This window comes from Tasmannia lanceolata, unplaced genomic scaffold (genome assembly GCF_043159265.1).
Source record: "Tasmannia lanceolata isolate RefF3 unplaced genomic scaffold, GAP_Taslan_0.1 ptg000008l, whole genome shotgun sequence".
Classification (NCBI taxonomy): domain Eukaryota; kingdom Viridiplantae; phylum Streptophyta; class Magnoliopsida; order Canellales; family Winteraceae; genus Tasmannia; species Tasmannia lanceolata.
Genome location: NW_027518685.1, coordinates 14,327,414 through 14,349,163, shown reverse-complemented (window position 1 = coordinate 14,349,163; position 21,750 = coordinate 14,327,414). Strand labels below are relative to the sequence as shown.

Sequence of the window (21,750 nt, the reverse complement as noted above, 5' to 3'; positions counted from 1 at the left end):
TGAGGTGCAAAGAGGGTGAAGGAAACTGCCACATCTGTGGATTTTCAATTTCTTATTTCCACAGCAAATTTAGAAATCTGATTTTTTTCACTGTCAACTGCTGAATTAGAAATCCAAGAATTTGATCCGATCCAAATTACAATGCAAAAAGGGCTGAAAATGTGAGAATCCAAATCAAAATCTTCTCGGCATCCAAACGGGCCCTTAGGTTAGGGGCGAGAGATTTACGCTACAGGTTGGCTGGATTAGTGTTGGCCCCCCCTTGACCCGAGGCTCAAGTCATGGTTGAGGTAATGCTACCCAAGGTTCTAAATTTCGGTTTTGGTACTCATTTTGGATCCCATCGAAATCCGAAATTTCGGGCCAAATTTTGGTATTTCCATTCGAAATTTTTTTTATTTTTAAAATACATTTTCTTGAAATTTCGAATTTCGGCAAAATCCGGAATTTCGGCAAATTTCGGTTTCGGCCTCAACCGAAATTTCGGATTTCGGTCGAAATTTAAAACCATGATGCTACCTAGGTGACTAGTGTTGGCCTCAACCCGATCCAGCCGCAGGTTTGCATCCAACAGGCCAAAAACATTGTCCAAATGAAATGCAATTTAAATCATATTGGATCCTCAGGGTCTCTGCTTATTTAGTCAATTTTCAAAATCTATGCATATTTTAGTAATTTGATGGCATCCCCCCCCACCTTCACCGGATAAGATAGATTGTAAATTGGCTATTATGTAAACAAAGAAGAAAAAGGGCGTAATAGCCTTTCTCCGAAATTCATTATTTTCAAGAATTATGATATGGTAACCGATTTGGGAACCAAGAGTGGAACCAAACAAAATACCTTCTTAATACACTACAAATCTTTCCCTTGATTTTTGGCTTTTTTCCTTCCATAAAATAGCAGAACTACCGTCTCGATGCCATGTGGCATGCGGGTATTTGTTATGTTATACTCTCGGTTCCACTCTCGGTCTCCAAAACAGCACTCTATTTTCAATGTACAAAACAACGTCAAATGCTGTGATCGGTTTGCCGTGGAATTGAGGGTTGTATTTTTTTAAAGAAATAATCGAGTTTTCTTTTGACTTTCAATCCACTTCCTTTGATTCAAGTGGAAAAATCTTCCACGCGTTTTTGCCTTAGTTTTTTCATCTTTGTTCCGTTTATGAAGACCATCTACCATTTCTCTTCCCCCTCTCTCTCTCTCTCTGCAGAGAGGCAGTGGATTTTTATTTTTTGCTCTCGAGACTCAAGATCACTGTGGTTCTGAGTCGAACAGGTAAATATCCGATATAAATAACTCATCAAGATCACATTTTTTAAGTTATTCAACGAGATAGATTTATGTGGAATTTCTTTTCAACTGGATTTTTTCTTCCAAGAATTTGTGCCGCATATTCGAGTTTTTTTTTTTTGGAGATCTGTACTAAAATTTGAAGAAGCAAATTTTAGGGGATTTTAAGAACTCGAGAGAATTGGAGCTCAGAGTTTCTTCCGATGCTCTGAAATTTGCCTTTCGAATCCGATTGTTTCTCGAATTCAGAAACTTCTTTCACCGATTTTTAACTCAAGCTTTCAGGCGATCTTTTTCTTGTTAGATCTGATTAACTCAAGCTTTCAGGCGATCTTTCCTTGAAAAGAATTTCTTAGAAATTGCACGCTTCGTATATTCAAGAAAATTCTCAATTTGCGGCTTGGAAAATACGGAAACATACCTTGTTCTGAATTTGAGTAGAACGTTTCGTCCAATTTCCGAAAACTGATGTGTAAATCTTGATAAATTACCAATCAATTTGTACTTTTCTCGCTTTTTTTTTTCACATCTGATCTGCTTCGTGAATATTTTCAGGTGACTTTTCATGTAACTTTTTCCGCTGAGGTAAGCATTTCTTTCATCCTTTTTTTTTCAGACAATGATAAATTCGCACCCCTTGCAAGTACGCATGCGCTCCCTTTTCGCGTGACAACGGAGCGCATGCGGACTGCAGAGGGTGCGAATTCTATAACATTTAAAGTTGTTTTAGTAATTCAAGTGAAATGATATCCGCACTTATTTGATAATTGTACTCCTTTCTTCAATTTACACTGTTCTAAAATTAGCTATTAAAATCCCCCAAAGGCAGTGAATATAAAGTGAGGATTGATATTGGCAAAATATGGGGGTTGAGATGTCATTTCACTAGTCTAATTGCCGACTTCTTTATAGGGAGTATCCAGGCAATTTCGAAAAAGGCAATTTTAGTGCCTTCTTTTTCAGAAGTGATGAGCCACCCCATACGAATTAAATGAATAAGACAAAATCTTATTAGTCTTTTAGATTAGCTTCTAGAATTTGCATCCATGTTCATCAATTTCTCACGCTTTTCACGGAATAAGGGAGGGAAGTTTTTCTATACATTTCGTGATTATTTTATTAAATTTTAGGGAATTCCTAGCATCCATCGCAAAAGGCATTATGTGGTTGGTCCGCCGCACATCAGACCAGCTACCTCGTGAATGGAAACAATTTCACGAGGTCTGATGTGTGACCCCTAAATTTTAAGAACAGATAAACGATTTAGTGAAAATACTCATCTTAGGACTGTCCTTCTAGAAGGCACCTAGACTTGGCAAAAGTGACCGGGACCTGCGGCCCTCCTGTAATTTACAGGTCCAGGTCACTAAATTAGTGATCCGTTGAAATTTTACCCGGCCCGTACGTGTCCTGTCAAGACTAGAACAAGTCGGGTGGACCCACAGGTGCCCGTAAAAACCAAATGATCGAGATTTTATATGGTGTAAGCCCTTAAAGTCCCATATTTTTCATAAAGTATTGTACGGATCACATCATAGGATTATCGACACCGTCCATGTGATAGAACACAACGTAAATAGGTTGTGCCCCAAAAATCATTTCCATATGATGATCCTTGCCCTCAGATCTATATATGTTTCCATAAATAATAATATGCAATTCCTCCGTAGATTGGCCCTCCTAAATGGAGATCTGATTTATGATGGTACTTTTTTGTATTTAAAAATTAAAAATAAAATATCAGCCTATATGTGAAACCAATTGTAATATATTAGACTCTGATATATAGATTAATATCTGATTTATAATGGTACTTTTTTTGTATTTAAATATTAAAAATAAAAAATATCAGCCCCTTGTATCAAACCAATAGCAATATACCGCCTGAAAAGGGGCGCTTTTATCATTTCCCTTATTTATGTGCTCTCTTTCTTAGTGCTGTGTTTTGTACATCCAAGAAGAATTATAGAGGGCCGTAGTGATACCCAAGATCTGCAAACACTTATAAGAATCGTACGCTTTTTCAACTGAAAGACAATTAAAGGTGTTTTGTATGATTTGTTTTTTCAAGGGAAAATGACTAAAAAAAGGGCTTTCTATTGAATATGACATTTCAGGATACGTGTTTTCTAAATTACCAATCAAAAGTGCATATGACGAAAATGCCATTGGATCTCTCTCTCAAATCACCTTTATCTCTCTCTATCAAATCATCTCTCTTCTCTCTTCTTCTCTCTCTCTTCCCCTATCAAATCACCTTTCTTGCAATCATTACCTTTACACTACAAATTCCAAAACCCACATTTTTCGTCTTCTTCCTTCCACCTACTTTTCAAAAACCCTTAAACATTCATTGTTAAAACCGGAATCCACCATTTGTAAGATAAAACCACTATTTCACTAAGATAAACCACCATTGAACGGCCACTAAATGAGTGTTTATAAGTAGTTTATATAACTTCTGTAATTTACGCAACCTAAACAACTACTGACGATTATAAGCCACTAAATGAGTAGTGGTTTATAGTCCTGAGTAGTGGTTTAGAATCCTTAGTAGTGGTTTATTTAGGCTTAACAGCGGTTTAGAGTTTTTATAAGTGTTTTATATAGGCTTAACAACGGTTGGTTTAGAGTGTTTATAAGTGATTTATACAGGGTAAAAAATAGTTTAGAGTATTTACAAGTGGTTTATATAGGATAAACAGTTGTTTAAAGTGTTTATAAATGGTTTATATAGGGTAGACAGTGGTTTAGAGTGCTTATAAGTGGTTTATATCAGCCTAACAGTAATTTAGAGTGTTTATAAGTGGTTTATATACGGTAAGCAGTGGTTTAGAGTGTTTAATATAGGGAAAGCAATGATTTAGAGTGTTTATAAGTGGTTTATATAATCCTAGCAGTGGTTTAAAGTGCTTATAAGTGGTTTATATAGGCTTAACAATGGTTTAAAGTGTTTATAAGTGGTTTATAGAAGCCTAGCAGTGGTTTAGAGTGTTTATAAGTGTATTATATAGGCTTAACAGTAGTTTAGAGTGTTTGTAAGTGGTTTATATAGACTTAGCAGTGGTTTGGAGTGTTTATAAGTGATTTATTTAGGCTTAGCAATAGTTTAGAGTGTTTATAAGTGGTTTATATTGGCTTAACAGTGGTTTAGAATGTTTATAAGTGGTTTATATAGGGTAAGCAGTGGTTTATATTTATAAGTGGTTTATAATTCTTAATAGTGGCTCATATTGCTTTGTCAAGACTTAGTAATGAAAAATTAGGGGTTTAAACCACTGATTTCTCACAAATTTGGCCTCTATAGAGCAATGACATGTCCATTCATTTTATTACAAGCTTATTAGGGTGTTGAGCAAATCACTATGGAGAATAAAACTCCTAATTTATCAATTAAACCACTGATTTCTCACAATTATGGGTTTAAACTACTGATTTCTCACAAATTAGTTGTTTAAACCATCAATAGTTAGTTAAAACACCCAATTTATCAATTAAACGACTGATTGCTTACAAATTAGGTGTTTAAATAACTGATTTCTAACAGAAATTAGGTGTTTAAACCACTGATTTCTCACAAATTCGGGATTTAAACCACTGATTTCTCACAAATAAGGCGTTTAAACCACTGATTTCTCACAAATTAACATGAAGAACCTGCATTCAAGTTTGTAAATATGCCTTATAGTGGAAAGGGAAGAGAGAGGGCGACCTTTTCTATAGAATGGAGGCTTTGTGCAATAGGATGGTGGTTGTAGTGAAGCTTTTTGCAATTTCAGATTCAAATAACGTTTTTATGCAATGGTTGTTGCAAATGGAGGTGTTGTGCTAGGGAAGGGAGGCTTTATCATCTACAAAGAAGGTTTTGTGCAATGGAATGGAGCTTTTGGTATCTCAAAAATGGTGGATTTAAGTTTCGACACCCTGTAGGATGATTCGCACCCGTTTTAACGTGACAAAATCTATGAGAGGAGACTCAGGCCGGGTCCACTTAGACTGTGAAGAGAGGGGTGCGAATTTATCATCTCCCCAAAAAAAAAATAGAAGAAAAGAATGGCGTTAGCGTTGCGTTCTTCAATGGAATTAATTACTTGGGCCAACTTAGACTGTGAAAAAACGAATAAAAAGACAGGACCGCATATTTCAAAATCGCGGGCATGCCTTATCGTTATTAATGAAGACACAATTCTCTGGATCGACCAAGGTGGGCCCCACTATCCCTGCGTACGGTCGGATTACCAATTGCAATTTCTTACCAAGTTGGAAGTGCTCGACTGTTTACGGTCAGATAGTCCAATAAGTCGTCTTACTATTTAAGCTTTTCTGAGAGGCAGAACAAAGAGAGTGTACATTTCTGATTTCATTTACATCTCCCTCTAACCCTTTAACACCGCATAAAGGTAGGTGTTTAAACCCTTTCACACCTTAATTCAAGATCTATACCTACCATAATCTGGGAACCTTCTTCTTTCTTTTCTTTATGTGTAGAATAACTCAGTGATCTGTTTGTTTTATCTGGCCCAAGGAAGAAAATGGGGCGATTATATCACTTCCAATTCACATACATATTTTATCTGAGGGATTTGCTAAGGTCCATCGCAGAAGGCATTTCGCGGCTGGTCTGTGGCATGTCAGACCAGCCACCTCCTGAATGAAGACAACAGCTTTTGTCTCCATGCACGAGGTGGCTGGTCTGATGTGCCACAGACCAGCCTCAAAATGCCTTTTGCGATGGACCCTAGCAATTCCCTCTATCTGACATAGAGAGCTTTTGTTGGTTAAAGTGTTTCTTTTCTTTTTCATTTTTTGATAAGATTTATTCTTGGATGACGTAAAATATTGTGCATGTGTTTTTTTGCTGGCTACTTTTCCTGATTATATGAGAAAACAACATTTTTTTTAATTCAATGTGCTTGTTATAATATTATTTAGTTTCTGCTACTTTAAATTAAAAGAAAGAAAGAAAATGCAGATATCAACTCCTCAATAATGAGAATGAATGTTTAATTTATCTGTTGACAGTTTAATGTGACAAATAAAACATTTCCTACTACCTATTTCATCCGGATTTAAAGGTAAAAGAGCTCCACATTGCTCATTTTAGAAAACACAGTACTTCAGTTCGATCATCTGATGACATGAGATATGTTGAAAATCCAGGTTTCTTCTCAAGCAGCCTTTCAATCAGAGACCCACATAGCAAAAGGCCTCCAAATTCCCCAAATGAAGAAAACTCTCCCCTCTCTCCTTTTCCTCCTTTTCCTCCTATCTCTATCAACAAATAGAACAAAAGCAGACCCAAGATCCACTACAATCCTAACAAGGTGTGGGACTCAGCTGGAATACAACACCTCCATCTATGTCGTCAATTTCGTGGCCACCATGGCCAACATCAGCACCCAAATCCAAAATGCCCATTACGGTCTGTCAATCGTAGGCTCTAAACCAGATGCCAGCCTTGGCCTTGCCCAATGCTATGGAGACCTCTCTCAACTCGACTGTGTTTTGTGCTACGCCGAGGCCCGTACCATTCTCCCCAATTGCTACCCCATGAATGGAGGCAGAATTTACCTTGATGGCTGCTTTATGCGCGTCGAGAATTACACTTTCTTTCAAGAATATACCGGCCCAAATGATACTGCCCTCTGTGGGAACACCACCCGTCGGAGCACACAGTTTGTAGATTCTGCGAGGCAGGCGATATCACAAGCCACAGCTGCTGCACCACTTAATGGAGGCTATGCGAGGGCTGCTGTATCAACAGCGGCGGCGTCTGCAAATGAGTCTGCGTATGTGTTGGCGAATTGTTGGGTAACTTTGAATTCGAGCTCTTGCACGGCATGTTTGCAGAATGCGTCGGCATCGGTGAACAAATGCTTGCCATGGTCCGAGGGTCGGGCGCTGAACACAGGTTGCTATTTGAGGTATTCGGATACAGATTTTTTGAACCCAATACCAAGGAGCGGGCGCTCAGGTACAGGATTGCAATTCCTTCTGTTCATATTCATTAGAAGCAGTAATTTGATATGTCATAATTAAACAATTCCTCTGCTCATGTTTACTACAAGCAGTAATTTGATGTCATAGTTAAACAATTCTCCAAATAATTGAAAATTTCTTGAAATAATTCTGATTTTTTATGCCCAGTTTTGAACTTTAAAAATCCAAAACAATTCAAAATTTTCAGCATTTTTTGAATTAAATGTGAATGTTCCCAATTGAACACGAATCCTTTTGTCAGTCTTATTTAGTAAAATAAGTATATGTATAGTAGATATATGCATTAGCTGACCCCAACAAGTTTGGGACGTAGGCTTAGTTGAGTTGAGTTGAGTGTAGTAGATATACGCATTGTAAATAGGAAAAAAATATGAATCTTTTAACTTTTTTTTTAAACATTTCGTAACCTTTTGAACATTTGACATCCGGACTTATTCATGAATCCAAACTTTGTGCTATGGTCATAATTGCGTTTCTTAAAGTATTGCCTCTATACTTCTGTTGCACTAAAAACACTCGTTTGCATTTACTAGTTGAAATGCACAAAAAAATGGTAATGTGCTGTCTATGGCTTCTGCTTCATGAACCATGGAGGAAGTTGCTAATACAAAACAAATTCTCATTTTGCTCATATATCTTGTACCTAAATGGATAGATTGGGTGGGCTTTGTTTCTATCAACAGATCTGCATTAAGAAAAAAGATTGACTTAGCATTGATTAGTATCATCTGATTAGCATTTTGATATTGTTGCTTGTATGGATTTATTTGCAGTGAGTGTTATAATACTGATAGTTGCAATTGTGAGTTCCATCGTCGCTGTGGGGGTGGGAGGAGCTATCGGAGTATATATGTGGAAGCAGAGAAGAATACAAAATAAGAGAAAAGGTACAAGCTGATCAACAGATGAAACTTTTATTTCTGAAAATTACATAATTTTCTTCAATATTTGATTTCAATGAGACTGGGTTAGCATTCCTTTCTCAAAATCGGATATAGACATGCCCTTGTTTGGTTTTCCCCTCTCCTTCTATTTTACATTTTTGGATTCTCAATTGCCAAAATAAAAGCATCCCATACAAAATCATGAAGGGGATCAGAAAGGTTCAGTGCTTCTAGTTCTAAAATGAAAACTTTTAATGGAGCAATGACACCTCTAATTATGTTTACCTCTAATTATGTTTAGAACTTTAAGAACAATCTGGGATTTTTCCAATCTTCCCTGATTTCAACCATGCAGGTTCTAATGATGCCGTGAAGTTGGCAAAGACCCTAACCAAAAGTAGCTTGAATTTCAAGTACTCTGTACTTGAGAAAGCCACGGGATCTTTTGACATTGCTAACAAGCTTGGCCAAGGAGGATTTGGGACAGTTTACAAGGTAATTATCAGATACATTAAAATAATTTTTTTTGTTCTGTTCCCATTGTAATTTGCTTAAAGTTCCTAAATCAAAAGGCTATCTTCAAATTTTGGAGATTGAATTGATCAATTAAAATTTCAAAAGAACTTATAAATTCTTTTCTGAAATTTGAGTTGACACCTCTTCATTTATAGGGAGTCTTGCCTGATGGAAGAGAGATTGCGGTGAAGAGGCTTTTCTTTAACAATAAGCACAGGGCTGGGGATTTCTATAATGAAGTCAACATAATCAGCAGTGTGGAGCACAAGAACCTGGTTAGGCTGTTGGGTTGCAGCTGCTCTGGGCCTGAGAGCCTTCTTGTCTATGAATATCTCCACAACAAGAGCCTTGACCGTTTCGTCTTTGGTAATTGTACAACTTTACCCACTGCCACCCTCCTAGGACAAACCTCTGTTTTTTTTTCTTTTCTGTTTTTGTTTTTCAGGTAAGCTGGGATTGAACCTCCGACCTCAAGGTTGAAGAGCAAAGCTTAACCAATTGAGCTAGAGGCTCAATCCCTCAACCCTCTGTTGTTAATACTGTTACAAGTTCTACCATTACAGCAACAACTACCACTACTATTACTACTGATTGTCTAAATAAACTGTTCTGCTACCTAGTCTACAATAGCAATTTTGTTTTTTGAGTATGAAGTTATTTTTCTTGCTTACAAACATATTTACAATCGCAACTGAAAAAAAAAACTTTGGAAAATATGACAGATCCAGACAAAGGTAAAGCACTGAATTGGGAAAAAAGGTTTCAGATAATTATTGGGACTGTAGAAGGTCTGGTCTACCTTCATGAAAACACCAAGAACAGAATCATTCACAGGGATATAAAATTGAGCAACATTTTATTAGATTCAAGGCTTCGAGCTAAGATAGCTGATTTTGGATTAGCAAGATCTTTCCAAGAAGATAAAAGCCATATCAGCACTGCCATAGCTGGAACACTGTAAGTATTGTAGCTTCTAAAGGGAGGAGTAGCATTATAAAAATATGGAGGTGTAGATGTCACTATACATTTAATAAAATTTATGTACATGTACGTGTGTCATGTATTTATGATAGTATTCTTTTTCTGTTTTTGGCTGCAGTGGTTACATGGCTCCAGAGTATCTAGCCCATGGACAATTAACAGAAAAGGCAGATGTCTACAGCTTTGGTGTGCTTTTGATCGAGATAGTGAGTGGGAGGCCAAACAATATGAACAAAGACTCCGATTATTCCGATAGCCTCATTACAGTTGTAAGTTTTTGTGCTCACTAATCTCCATATTCTGATTTGAAATTTTATTAAATTAATTCATTTTACACTTGTTGATGGTCATTAATTTCATACATGCAAATGAAACACATATATGATCTAATGGCTTACACTATTCAGTTCACAATAAGTTAATACCATATGCTTTTCATGTACAATTTTAAGATGAATGCAAATGTTGTAAAAATCCGTTGGGCCTAACACGAATTACTTGGAGCATACATCATTAAAATAGTAAACAAACCACAAGCACAAAGATGCACACCAGTTCATGTAGATTGATCATATTTCCTACATCCACGGTAGAGATTCATACAGATCTTCAAGTATGTAAGAATGAAACAAGGATTATTAAGATATTCATTATGATCTTTAAAATCCAATTCTCATCGTTTCTATCTCATAACCCAAAGACCATCACAAAATGCCCTCACATCCAAAAGAAAACCCACCCTCTGATAGGTAAGCTGGGATTGAACTCCCGACCTCATGGTTGAAGAACAGAACCATTGAGTTAGGGGCTCAATCCTTAAAAAAAATAAAAAAAATCCACAGAGCATAATGTATAACAATACCTATATACTTTAGATTCCTGAAACCAAGGTGTCTCTCTTGAGAGGTGATCCAATACCCATTCATTGGGCAGTCCGATTATTGATTTGGACAGCCTAGTCTTCTTAATTGCCACCTTGGATTGACCTTAGCCCAAAAAGATTGGACGATCCAACCATCCGAGAAGTGGAAACCACAATTTTCCTTTTAACTGCCGATTTGTATGCCCCTGATTGAACAATAGGAAAATCATCCAATCAGAGTGACCTCTTGTGCCATGAAAAATTAAAGGTGGCACAGCCGGGATGAACAGTCCAGATCAATTTAAGGTGGGTCCCATCTGCGCAATAAGATGGGAGGCACATCATAATATGACTTAAGACAAGATGTAGTCGGTCATTACAAACTTCTTCATCTACATTCTTTTGTTAGAATTTATACAATTGTTTGATTATTTTGGCATGTGTGTGATAGGCATGGAATCATTTTCAAGTGGGAACAGTGGAGGAAATGATCGACCCAAATCTAATGCTGCACAATTATGAGAACGCAGAATACATGAAAGAACAAATTATGAGGGTAGTGCACGTTGGACTCCTGTGCATGCAAGAGAACCCTGCATTACGGCCATCTATGTCAAGGACATTGCAGATGCTGTCGAAAATGGAAGTAGAACTCGCCCCGCCCACAAACCCACCTTTCATTGATGAGAAAACAATGGAGCTCAACGACATGAGCGAAGATCCATATCACCCTCTAAATCCCAATTCAGCTCACTCCATTGCCACAGTCTCCACCAGCTCTTTCCATCCCAGGTGATCAAAGGAAGAGTACAAAAACATGGGAAACATAATCAAAATATTATTAGTTACAAAGTTCTGATGGGAAGCAGTATAGTTATCAATTGTGCACGAAAAATTGATTCATGAAGAATCGATTTACGGGGAACAGTATAGTTACAAAATTCTGATTTGGGAATAATTTGGTGAGGCAAATGTTTGAAAAATTCGGGAAATATTTGGGGAGTTCGCGGAAAAATTGGGAAGAAATGATACTTGTGTATGACTTGGGGCATAGTTACCAGAAATTTGTAACTATTGCCAAAAACATATATGCATAATGACACTTGTGTATGTATTATTATCGTCTGCTACTACCATCCTCGGTGTATACTTAATAAATATGTGAATATTAGTAGGGGTAAAGCAGATTGCTTCTTTTATGAAGCATGTTTTTTAATGGTAATAAAGTATGCTTTGACAGTGCAAAATTTTCATATAGAAAGGATATGAGTCATAAGTAAGGAACCACTTAGTTGAGGGATAAATTTATCATTAGTTACAAAACTATCATATTTATGGATTTTGATTTACTTGAGTTATAGCTTAGATGTAGAGTGTGAACATCATTGAAAACTAACATCATACTTTCGGAAAATAGAAGTGAAATTTTTCTTTCAAAAGACAATAGATAGTTCTTGCCTTGCCCAGATTGCATGTTTTCATAAATTTATTCTTCCACAGATTTGGTAACTATCATAAATCCCAGTGGTTTCATTCAAGTCTTTTTTTAATAAAAATGACAGCAAATTCAAATTAGTTACATACACAAGTCACTCTAAACTAGTAAAAATGGGGTTAGATATTGAAAAATCTCTTTAATTTGTCATGCTGTACAGTACAGTCTTGGAAGTGAGGGGCTTTCAACATTTTTCAATATGAATGAAAAGCCTACTGACTATACAAATTTAATCATATTTCAGCATCAACAAGAAAAATAGCAATTATTTATTGGCCCTTTCATAGGTCAAAATTTGCATATTACATTAGTGTTTTTGATAAATGTTCCTAGACTAGTTACTAATATACCCTTACTTCCAGACTAGTTACCTATCGAGTGGCTACCAGGGTACCCATGAGGCCTCCACCAATCTCATAGTGTTTGGCATAAGAAAATCCCACTCCTTTGGCAAGCTTCTCCAACTCCTTCCCTGCATCAAGTACAAACTTTTGCATAATTTCCCTGGAAATATAATAATTACATAGATTGCCACTACCATTAATGACAATCCCAGCGTTATTGATGGCATTTTGGTCCAAGTGCAGTTTCAAATTTCAACAGGTGCTAAAATTATTAAAAAGACCCTATGTGCGAAGAAACTGGGTGAAACATCAGTAAATTTGACCCAAAACACCCTGAGAATTGCCAAATGTCTAAAATCTCTGAAGTGGACATGAAAAAAAAAATGAAGTTGAGTTTGAATATTAGTGAAAAATGACCAATTTAGAATGCATTTTAAATAAGAATCAAACCTGTTAAGAAATCATTGATCGAGCTTTTTAAGTATGCATACTCCTTTCCAAGGCCAGAACTATTTGCCACCGGAACAACAACATTATCTATCATCCATTCCTTCAGAAAAGAAAATTCAATAAATGAATCAGGTCCTTAATTCAGAAAAAAATGATATGTCAATATGACAGTTTTTCTGAGTAAAATCTTTTTAACTGTGGAAATGAAAATAAGCAACTTAAGAGAAATATACTTCTGTAATGCAATGTTTAGTTATGGGAGTATATTCCAATGACATACAGCAAGAAAACACCATTACAGAAAAAAACTGTCATGCAAGCAACATGACTGGTGGGTATATTATATAATTATATTGTCGATTTATCTAGATGCAGCATCTATGAAGTAGTAGTAATCTCTCTCAATATTATCATATCCTGTAGGAATATGTAAGGGTTGGGTTTCTAGGCTAACCATGTCTGATACTTGGTGTCCTAGTTTGACCACTGTTTAAGAACTTCCTAAGTCAACCATCGAGTCACCCAAGTTGACTCCTGGCTGAGTTCTCATCCAAGTCCAAGTTCTGCCCCACCCAAGTCAATCAAAATTCCTTTGACCCAAAAATTCAATCATTGATCCACCAGAGTTGACTCCATTTTACCTTGGCTGAGTTCTCATCCAAGTCTGAGCTTTGAAACATCAAGTTTGACACCAACACACAGATCTGTGTATAAGGTACTTAGGGGATAACCATTTAAGGTGTGCTTATTTTCCTATCTAATAATAGAGGTACATGTTTCATTAACAGAAATTGGATGAAGTATAGAAATTGGTGTTTGAGCAGATGGATCGGAATCGGACAAGGCAACTTATGAACTATTTCATGTGTGGAATGTAAAATTTCAAGATTTTGTGATTAGTACCTGAACCAAAGTAGTAAATGCATCTGTGCTCTTGTTAAAATCCAAAACAGATACTCTTGAGCCTGCAAAGCAGACTAAGAATGATAAATACCACTACACTTGTATAATTGAGTCTGCTAATGAAAGGAATAATAAATAGAAAAGGGAAGAAAGGAACCTGGTTTCAGAACCCGGAACATCTCTTTCATAGCAATATGTTTATCAACCAAATTGCGCAACCCATAACCAATGGTAATCGCATCGAAGTAGCTATCTGGAAAAGGTAAATCAAGAGCGTCGCCTTCAATCCACCTGCAAGTCATGTATAGCAACAAAGATTAAAAAAAAACATTGTTGTGGTTTATATTGTGAAGTTAAATTATTAAGAACAAATGTCATTAAAAGGATGGGTCAACAATGATTAACAATATATCCATGCTATGGTAAAGCACAAGCATCTCTAGATCATATGATCTATGATGGGTTTGGCAGACCCTGTGGAACAAATTGGAAGGACTCCATATTGATTATTAATAAAAACAACAATCAAAGCATACAGCAACCAAATAAATACTTCCCACTCCCATTGCCCTAATCGTTTTTAGAATTTTGAAAAAATACTCCCGCCAAGCTTGCTACCCAAGCTCCCTTATTTATACCGTGAGTTCTATAAGATAAATAGAAATGGTGTTCATGCGCCCATGTGTATGAGAGATACGTTTCAAATTTATCAAAAGGGATAATTAATGAGAAGTCTTCATTCGTTTTCTCTACTGCTAGTGTTTATCAAAGCTCACACAATGTTCTTGTAGCAAGCCTTCCAGAAAAAGTCTTGTCGAGTGGAAGCAATTGACAATTGTTCTTTTGAGAAATCAAGACCACTCACCTGCAAGTTGTGACAGAAATATGAGGCTTTGTAATGAAAATCTAGCTTATAATCATATAATATCACACCCTTCAACTCAGATACTATATGCGAACCTGGGGTTGGGCCTGTGGCTCAGCGGTTGAGGCTTTGTTTCTCAACCTTGAGGTCTCAGGTTCGATCCAGGCTCACCAATATAAAAAAAAAGATACTATATGCGAACACTGTATGAGCACAAATGGGAAGTTTTGATATAGTATTGATACAAACTTGACTGTATAACCATTTTTAAGGTCCATATAATTTCAAGCAAGCTTTTATACCTTGCATTTTCATATAACAAACACTTGAAAAATATGGATGTAATCAGAGGAAGACCATGTGAGAAACTAGGAATTCCCGTTCCATAGGTTTTGGTCAACTTGCAGACCATTATCTAAAGGGAAGTGATATATCCGACCCTTTTGATTATTTGGGACAGCCAGCAGCAGTGTATCAATGACTGCAGAGGGGCTGATGTACTTCACATCAGAAGGATTCAATGGGGCTGATTGCCACGTACACTGCTGCTGGGTGTTCCTAGTAATCAAAAGGCGCGGATATATCACTTCCCTTATCTAAATTTTCATTTATCATCAATGAATATGAGCTCTGCTACAGAGCTTAACATCTTCTAAACAGCAGAATGTAACAAAAAAGTGATTTTTTTAAAGAAGCTAACCAGATTTCATAATAAAGAAAAAGAATCTACAAAGGCAGGAATTAGCCCAGAAATTACAATTGGGCAAAGATTGGCATATCGGTAAGGTACCTAACATTTGGTATCAGAGCAGCCACCACGTCCCGTGTTTGAGTCACGGAAGGGGCGACCTGTGAAAAGGGCTACCTGGAAAAAAGGCCAGAGTGAAAGCTGTCACAGAGTGGGCCACCAAGGACGGCGGGTGCGGAAGCGTGGTGGTATGTTACGGTCCTAAGTGGGGGCCCGCCTAGGTATGGGACTGGGTGGGACCCAGCCTGGTATGGGACATGTTTAAAGGGCCTTGCCTAACGCGTTCCATCAGCTCTGGAGCTTTTGGCATATCGGTAAGGTACCTAACATTAACACTAGTTTTGGCCAACGAGTCAGCAACCTTATTCACCTCTCTAAAGTATGAGAAAAGAAACAATTGCCCTCCCAAGCGAAGTTAACAATTCTGTTAATAACCTGACCAAATCCTCATCGTCTCCTGATTTTTTCAGATCCCCACCAAACAGTGTTTTGAGACTCTAATTCCACCATGAGAGGACCCCCAAATCTTGACTCGAAAATCTTCAGCCTGTTTAGCAGTGCATTGCCTTTTGCTTCATTGGAATCCATACCATCAATGAGACTGAAGAGCTCCCACAACATGGTGCCACTTCTGTCACTAAACACTGCGCCAATCCTAGCTGGTCCAGGGTTGCCCAAAGGGCATCTATCAAAATTTAGTTGAGGGAACCGTGAGGGGACAGAACCCATATAACCAATCTATTCCTTTTCCCTTTTCTATCTGCTAGCAGCTAGAAACTCATGCAATTTTTTGAAAAGATCAAACATAGAGACAACTGAAATTATCATGACCAATAGCTTAACTCGCCACCAAGAACTTTGTTTCCCAAATCAATCTCCTGATGGATCTTCGGATGCGATTGAACACTAACTGATTTCTCTAAGTCTAAACAATCCAGAAAATGGCACAAGTAATCGCATACCATATGAGCACAGTCTAGGCTGAAAGTTTAGCTCTCCATCAACTAGAAAAGAACTCGCTAAGAGTTGGAGGGAAGACCCAAGAAAGCCCAACCCAAGCTGACCACCATAACCTGTACAAAAAGGGGCAATGATGGAAAATGTGTTCAACCGTCTCCTCATTCTGATTGCAAAGGACGTAATCATTGGCAGGACGGAACCACTTCTTTTCTAGGATGTCACCAGTGTTGATCTTCTCAAGAATCGTTGTCCAAAAGAAACATTGGAACTGGAACCGGATGGCTGACTTCCACATCCATTTCCAGAAACCATTCAATCCTCCTCTTCCCGCAGCTATGGAAAAGAAAGATATCACAAAGTAATCAGCATTGGCAGCGGCCGCCAAAACTCTACCATCACTGTTGGAGAGCGAAGAATCACATCCTCCAACAGTCTAACAGATAGTTACTAGTAACTACGTATCCTTAACCCTAATGAGTTTGAAGATATTGGGAAAAGCATGACATAATGGGAGATCACCTAACCAGAGATCTGCCCAAAACATCGCACCATCCCACTTACCCAACTTAAACATAACACATGATAAAACTCCTTTCTGACTTGACACATCAATCCATACTTCTAATCCTTTATTGTGACCCAACTCTCTACATTTTCCCCAGCCTCGCCACCCTTCTCCATATTTTCACAGGAAAAAAATCTCCAGAAGTTACAGATGAACACTCGTGAACTTGGGCAAAAAGTCTTCCTCCTCCTTTTTCATTAAGGTAATAGCCTTGACCATTGACTGGGTAAAAAGCCTTCCTATTTTCCGTTTTATCTCGGCTTATGAATTATGGGAGGGGTGGAAGGAAATTTGTTTTAGTGTTGAGAGGGGCCCCACTATAGTGCAGGAATGGCAACCACCATCTCAAGGAATGTTGAAGTTAAACTCTAATGGATCCAATCTGGGTAAACCGGACCCGCTGATATAGGAGGTGAGCTCAGGGACAATGGAGATCGAGTTTTGTGAGCGTTTTCAGGGCCCATTGGGACAGCGGACGCAGTGAGGCGGAGGTCCGAGCCGTTCACCAGGGGATTAAAAGATTGGGAAGGGATGACCTAAACAGGGTTATAGTGGAGGGCGACTCTCTCAACACAATTCGTTGGCTCAGAGGATCTGTTGTTCCCCCTTAGCGTTTTGCTCTTTTTTTTATGAGATTTTAGATAAAATTAAAGGATCATCTGTCATTTTTATGCACGTTAGGAGATCAGCGAATAGTGTGGCTAATCGCCTGGCTAGGGAAGGAGTAGAAAAGCAAGGCTTGGAGTTTTTTTAATTTTTGCCTCCAGGCCTCAGTTGTTCCCTTTCTGCATTTTCCTTTCTTTTTCTTCCTTCCTTGTAGTTTTGGGGTTGACCTCTTCGGTCGTCCTTGTTATGAATGAAATTTGCAACCATTTAAGTCATGTACTTATTTAAATTCTACCCATGCCCTCTTATAATTTTAACTCTTAAACTTTTCATTCTTTAGTTTGAAGAACTAACCAAGTCCTCATAAAGATTTCCTTTCCAACATCAAATATGCTTACAAAAAGTCCTTTACAAACTGCACTAACTCCTTGACCAATCCATTTCAGCTGATGTTGCTACTTTTCTTTAACATGTCCTCCAGCTATACTTCTCTAGTTTCCAACTATCCAATCTCTTTTGAAAGATTCCTCACTGCTTGTGCTTGTACTCTTTGCTTTCAGGAGTAGAAGTTGGAACTTGGTAAGTTCTTTAGTTTTCATTTTTCCTATCAGTTTTTCATGACCCCAACTCCCAACAAGGAGCATATCAATGCACAAGCATGAGCCCCTTGCTACTTAAGAGTAAGATAAACAATGTACAAATAGAAATAGACAGGTGTATTGGAGGTATTGAGAATTTTCCCTATAAAATGATATTACATTTTCTTGAAAAAGTAAAAATTACCTATGAGTTTCCATTCTTTAATGAAGTAACTCAAGCATAGCAAATCTCTCAAAGGCTGTTTTCACATTCTTTTTTTCATTGAAAATTAGGACAAGTACTCTTGGACACCATATATTGGCATGGACTAGACCATAGTTGCCGGAAACTCCTCGGGCAGGTGGGAAACCCGTTTCCCCAAAAAGAAAAACTTGTTTCCCCTAAAACGAGGAAAACACGTTTTAGAAATGTTTCCAAAATATGATATAAAATTGGAGAAATGCTTCTGAAACACATGGGAAACATATGGAAAACTTATGCAAATAATGTGTAAACGCGTGATAAACATATGCAACACTCATTAAAAACGCATATGAAATGTGTAGGCAACATGTGTGAAACTTACGAAAATCATTTTGGAAAAAACACATCATTTCCTCATTCGTTTCTCATACGATTTTCTATTGTTTCTCATTTCTCGTTTCCCCTGTCATTTTTTTCATGCTTTCCCGTTTCCGTTTCGCGTTTCGTTTCCGAATTCCGTTTCACTATCCAAATCAAAAGAAACATTTCATTTCTAAGAATTTCATCATAAAAAAAGTTGCCATTACTAAATTAACTACATTTAAGCCTCAAACTCATTTATCAATTTATCAAAACATTGTATAAATAGATTCCAAACCCACCTTTCCATAAGATCCAACTTTCTCAGACAAGAGGAAAGCCAAATCCCCACTTCCACAGCACAAATCAAGCACGAAATCTCCCTTTTTTGCTCTGAAAACAAGAGATTGTAAAAAATCAAACAATAAAAACAGAAACCCAGTAATTTATTTTGTGTATTTATGCTAAGTACACTCCATTTTACAAATCTAATTTATCTACCCGCTCCAAGAAACGGCCATCCTTTTCCATATACGGTGTTGCCCCAAACTCAACAAATCATTCAGCTGCAAAAAACGAACCCATAAAATAAATATAAATTCTCAATATAAAAATGGGTGTACCCATTGTAATTTATAGAAGAGAAAATGGGGGTTTTTTAAAATTGATTAAGAAGCAAAATGTTGTGAGCGGGGGCGGGGGGGGTGGCGTACGTTATCATATACGGGAGCAATGCGGTTAAAAAGCGCTTGCCGCTCTTCGGAGCTTCGAACCGGTCTATATCTGACGGAGACTCGATTTTCCGGCGGGAAGTTGCCGGAAAACAAGCGACAAGAAGATGAAAGAGAGAGGGAGGAGGAGAAAGCCATGGAGTCTTTATCCAGTTCTCTTCCCTTTGGGCTTTGGCTGATTTCTGATCGAAAATAGCACCTCAATACATTATGAAATTACAGGAATACCCCTGAGACATTCATGAACTGGGAGGACATTGTAGTCATTTGGGAGGTTTTAATATGGTGTAACACCCACGTAGATTTTTCAAAAAGTACTGGATGGGTTAAACCATAGGATGATCTAAACCGTTCATTTGATGGACCAGAACGTAAATTGATTTTGCACAAAAAATCATGTCCATAAGATAAGGACTACAAGGGTTGATGGATCAAGGTACATCTGCGAATTAATAGCTTTTCTTTTATAGAGGCACGATGGTAAGAACCTAGGATTATTTGATAAATGGATCCAATCATGGCGGGAGGCACAATGGGGAAGGAGCAAATCTTTTTAGCATATTTCTTATTTTTTTCTTATTTCTAAGTTAGTCTTACTTTGAGAAATTGTTGGGTTTTGTCTTGTTTCCCACTCTGTGTGGGATTCTCCTTGTAACGGTCACCTTTGTGTAGCTAGGAATGGTTTTTGTGACTTTAGTGTTGGGTATATAATATAACCCATGTATGTTTTAATATAAGCCCAATAAGATAATGGACCGGTGTAGTGGGCCTATTTGGGCTAGAGCCCACTAACCTATTAAAACCCCAGTGTATCTCTATATATAGGGGCTAGAGGCAACAAACTTGGTATTCCAAACTAGATACCTTGGGTGTAATGCTTTAAGCATCCTTGCTTAAACCCTAATTACACTAACAATCTTAAAGAATTATTGGGCCCTAATTGTCCACCGCTTTATTGGCCGTGGGTTTTCAAGATTGGGCATGGGTTTCTTCTCCAAAACGATTCTGGTTCTTGTGTTTTGTTTGGGTTTTGATCTAAGAAAAAAACGTTTCTGTTTCTTGTGTTTCTCATCAAACCCTCATCAAGCCCTCTTTTAATTCAAGATGTGGGTTTTCCTCTCCAGCTTGTACAACAACAGAAATTGTTTTTGGGTTTTCTTCTATGTCGGCTATATAGAGGTTGGTTTGAAGGCCACTCCTCCAACCGAAATCGTCTATGATTGTTGGCTACACCAATGACAAAACATGTGTACTTCTTTCACAGTAATAACGAGTGACCATCCATTGCTGAAACCCATCCTTGGATTGATTGAATCAAGGGATTTTCGTTGAACCCATCTTGCAGATACCCATCCTCCTGTCTGACCAGCAGCCCTCTCCTCAAATTTTGATTTTGGTGCAAAATTTCATATTGAAGAAGAAGAACAAGGACGAGGATTTTGAGTCGGCAGATTTAATCCCTACACAAATTTTCCGTCGAAACACTGCCGGTTCTTGCCATATTTGGGGTGAATTTTTTTTTTTGGTGGTCGAAACTCAATTTTGTGGCTGGATTTCTCTTTGTAGCAAAGAGTGGTGGAGAAATTTCTCGTGGCCGAATCTTCTACATCTCCTTTCTTTGTTAGACGAATTTTCCTCTGGAAGACAAGATTGCTGCTATTGACTTTCAGCTGAAACCTTATTGGTAGAGGCTTATATTGGTATCACCCCTGTTGGCCGAGTACTCTTTGGGCCAAAAATCTTGTGGTTCTTGGATTCGGTTCTCGGATTGGGTTATAGCGATTCGTCAATCAGGTGCACTCTTTCCAACTTTTATTTCATCTAAAATTATCAAATGGAAAAGAATTCTATGCCTTTTGAGATGGTCAAACTTCAATCCTTTGGTGGGTCTGAGTTTAACTCTTGGAAGCGAAAGACTCAATTCGGTCTAAAATATATGAATTGTTTTTACACCGTTTTGAGTACCTTTGCTGAGACGGATGAAGAAGTTGATGAATCTCAATGGCTTAGAGATGAGGAGATGAGGATTTCTGCAAAGACTACTTATTGAATTGTCTTTCAGATCGTCTTGCAGAAACCTATAGTTGTAGACACCCCATTTTGACCATACCCTGAGCCATCCAATTTTGTGCAAAACCCCTTCAAATCTTTGAGCTAAGGTCCCAAATTTCACCCTTAGCTAGGTTAGGGTCCCGGCAAGGTCCCTGCAAAATCTCGTCAAAATCCGAGTTCGTTTGCCTAGCGAATGAGTCGAGCAAAGTCGTAGGTCAAGTTCAGAAGAGGGGGGGTGTGTTTATCTTGAGAGGGGGGCGATTTTGTTCTGGAATAATGTAAATTTTTATCCGAATGGGACGCGCAAAATCGCGCGCCCATCAAAGGGGAGTAGTGCCGATATCAGCAC

The 21,750-nt window shown here is 37.8% G+C and overlaps 2 protein-coding genes across 3 annotated transcripts; one reads left to right on the top strand and one right to left on the bottom strand.

Annotated features, from left to right (window-relative positions):
• The first annotated feature begins 1,020 nt into the window (after window positions 1-1,020).
• Window positions 1,021-11,800, top strand: CRK2 (cysteine-rich RLK (RECEPTOR-like protein kinase) 2). Of its 2 annotated transcripts, XM_077388081.1 has the most exons (10): window positions 1,021-1,281; window positions 1,852-1,881; window positions 6,319-6,371; window positions 6,457-7,270; window positions 8,070-8,183; window positions 8,536-8,675; window positions 8,852-9,062; window positions 9,419-9,653; window positions 9,796-9,946; window positions 10,991-11,800. In XM_077388081.1, exons 4-10 carry the CDS (start codon window positions 6,520-6,522, stop codon window positions 11,333-11,335), a joined length of 1,947 nt encoding a protein of 648 aa, XP_077244196.1. In that variant the 5' UTR covers window positions 1,021-1,281; window positions 1,852-1,881; window positions 6,319-6,371; window positions 6,457-6,519; the 3' UTR covers window positions 11,336-11,800. The 2 variants fall into 2 exon arrangements, with proteins under 2 accessions (XP_077244196.1, XP_077244195.1); XM_077388080.1 differs by lacking the exon at window positions 6,319-6,371.
• Window positions 10,302-19,530, bottom strand: MENG (S-adenosyl-L-methionine-dependent methyltransferases superfamily protein). Its single transcript, XM_077388082.1, has 9 exons — window positions 19,332-19,530; window positions 19,120-19,184; window positions 18,921-19,011; window positions 14,508-14,596; window positions 13,889-14,022; window positions 13,732-13,793; window positions 12,829-12,928; window positions 12,406-12,506; window positions 10,302-10,856 (listed from the first exon to the last, which is right to left on the bottom strand). The coding sequence occupies exons 1-8, from the start codon at window positions 19,485-19,487 to the stop codon at window positions 12,406-12,408; spliced, it is 798 nt and encodes a 265-aa protein (XP_077244197.1). The 5' UTR covers window positions 19,488-19,530; the 3' UTR covers window positions 10,302-10,856.
• Between the last annotated feature and the right edge of the window lie 2,220 nt (window positions 19,531-21,750).

Excerpts from the sequence above, each read along its gene's own strand:
- CRK2 (XM_077388080.1), top strand. The coding sequence starts at position 6,520 with ATGAAGAAAACTCTCCCCTCTCTCCTTTTCCTCCTTTTCCTCCTATCT. Across the intron at positions 7,271-8,069 it reads ACCAAGGAGCGGGCGCTCAG|TGAGTGTTATAATACTGATA; the intron begins GTACAGGATTGC and ends ATTTATTTGCAG. Across the intron at positions 9,947-10,990 it reads CCGATAGCCTCATTACAGTT|GCATGGAATCATTTTCAAGT; the intron begins GTAAGTTTTTGT and ends TGTGTGTGATAG.
- MENG (XM_077388082.1), bottom strand. The coding sequence starts at position 19,487 with ATGGCTTTCTCCTCCTCCCTCTCTCTTTCATCTTCTTGTCGCTTGTTT. Across the intron at positions 14,023-14,507 it reads GCTTGCTACAAGAACATTGT|GTGGATTGAAGGCGACGCTC; the intron begins GTGAGCTTTGAT and ends CATGACTTGCAG. Across the intron at positions 12,507-12,828 it reads GATCAATGATTTCTTAACAG|GGAAGGAGTTGGAGAAGCTT; the intron begins GTTTGATTCTTA and ends TACTTGATGCAG.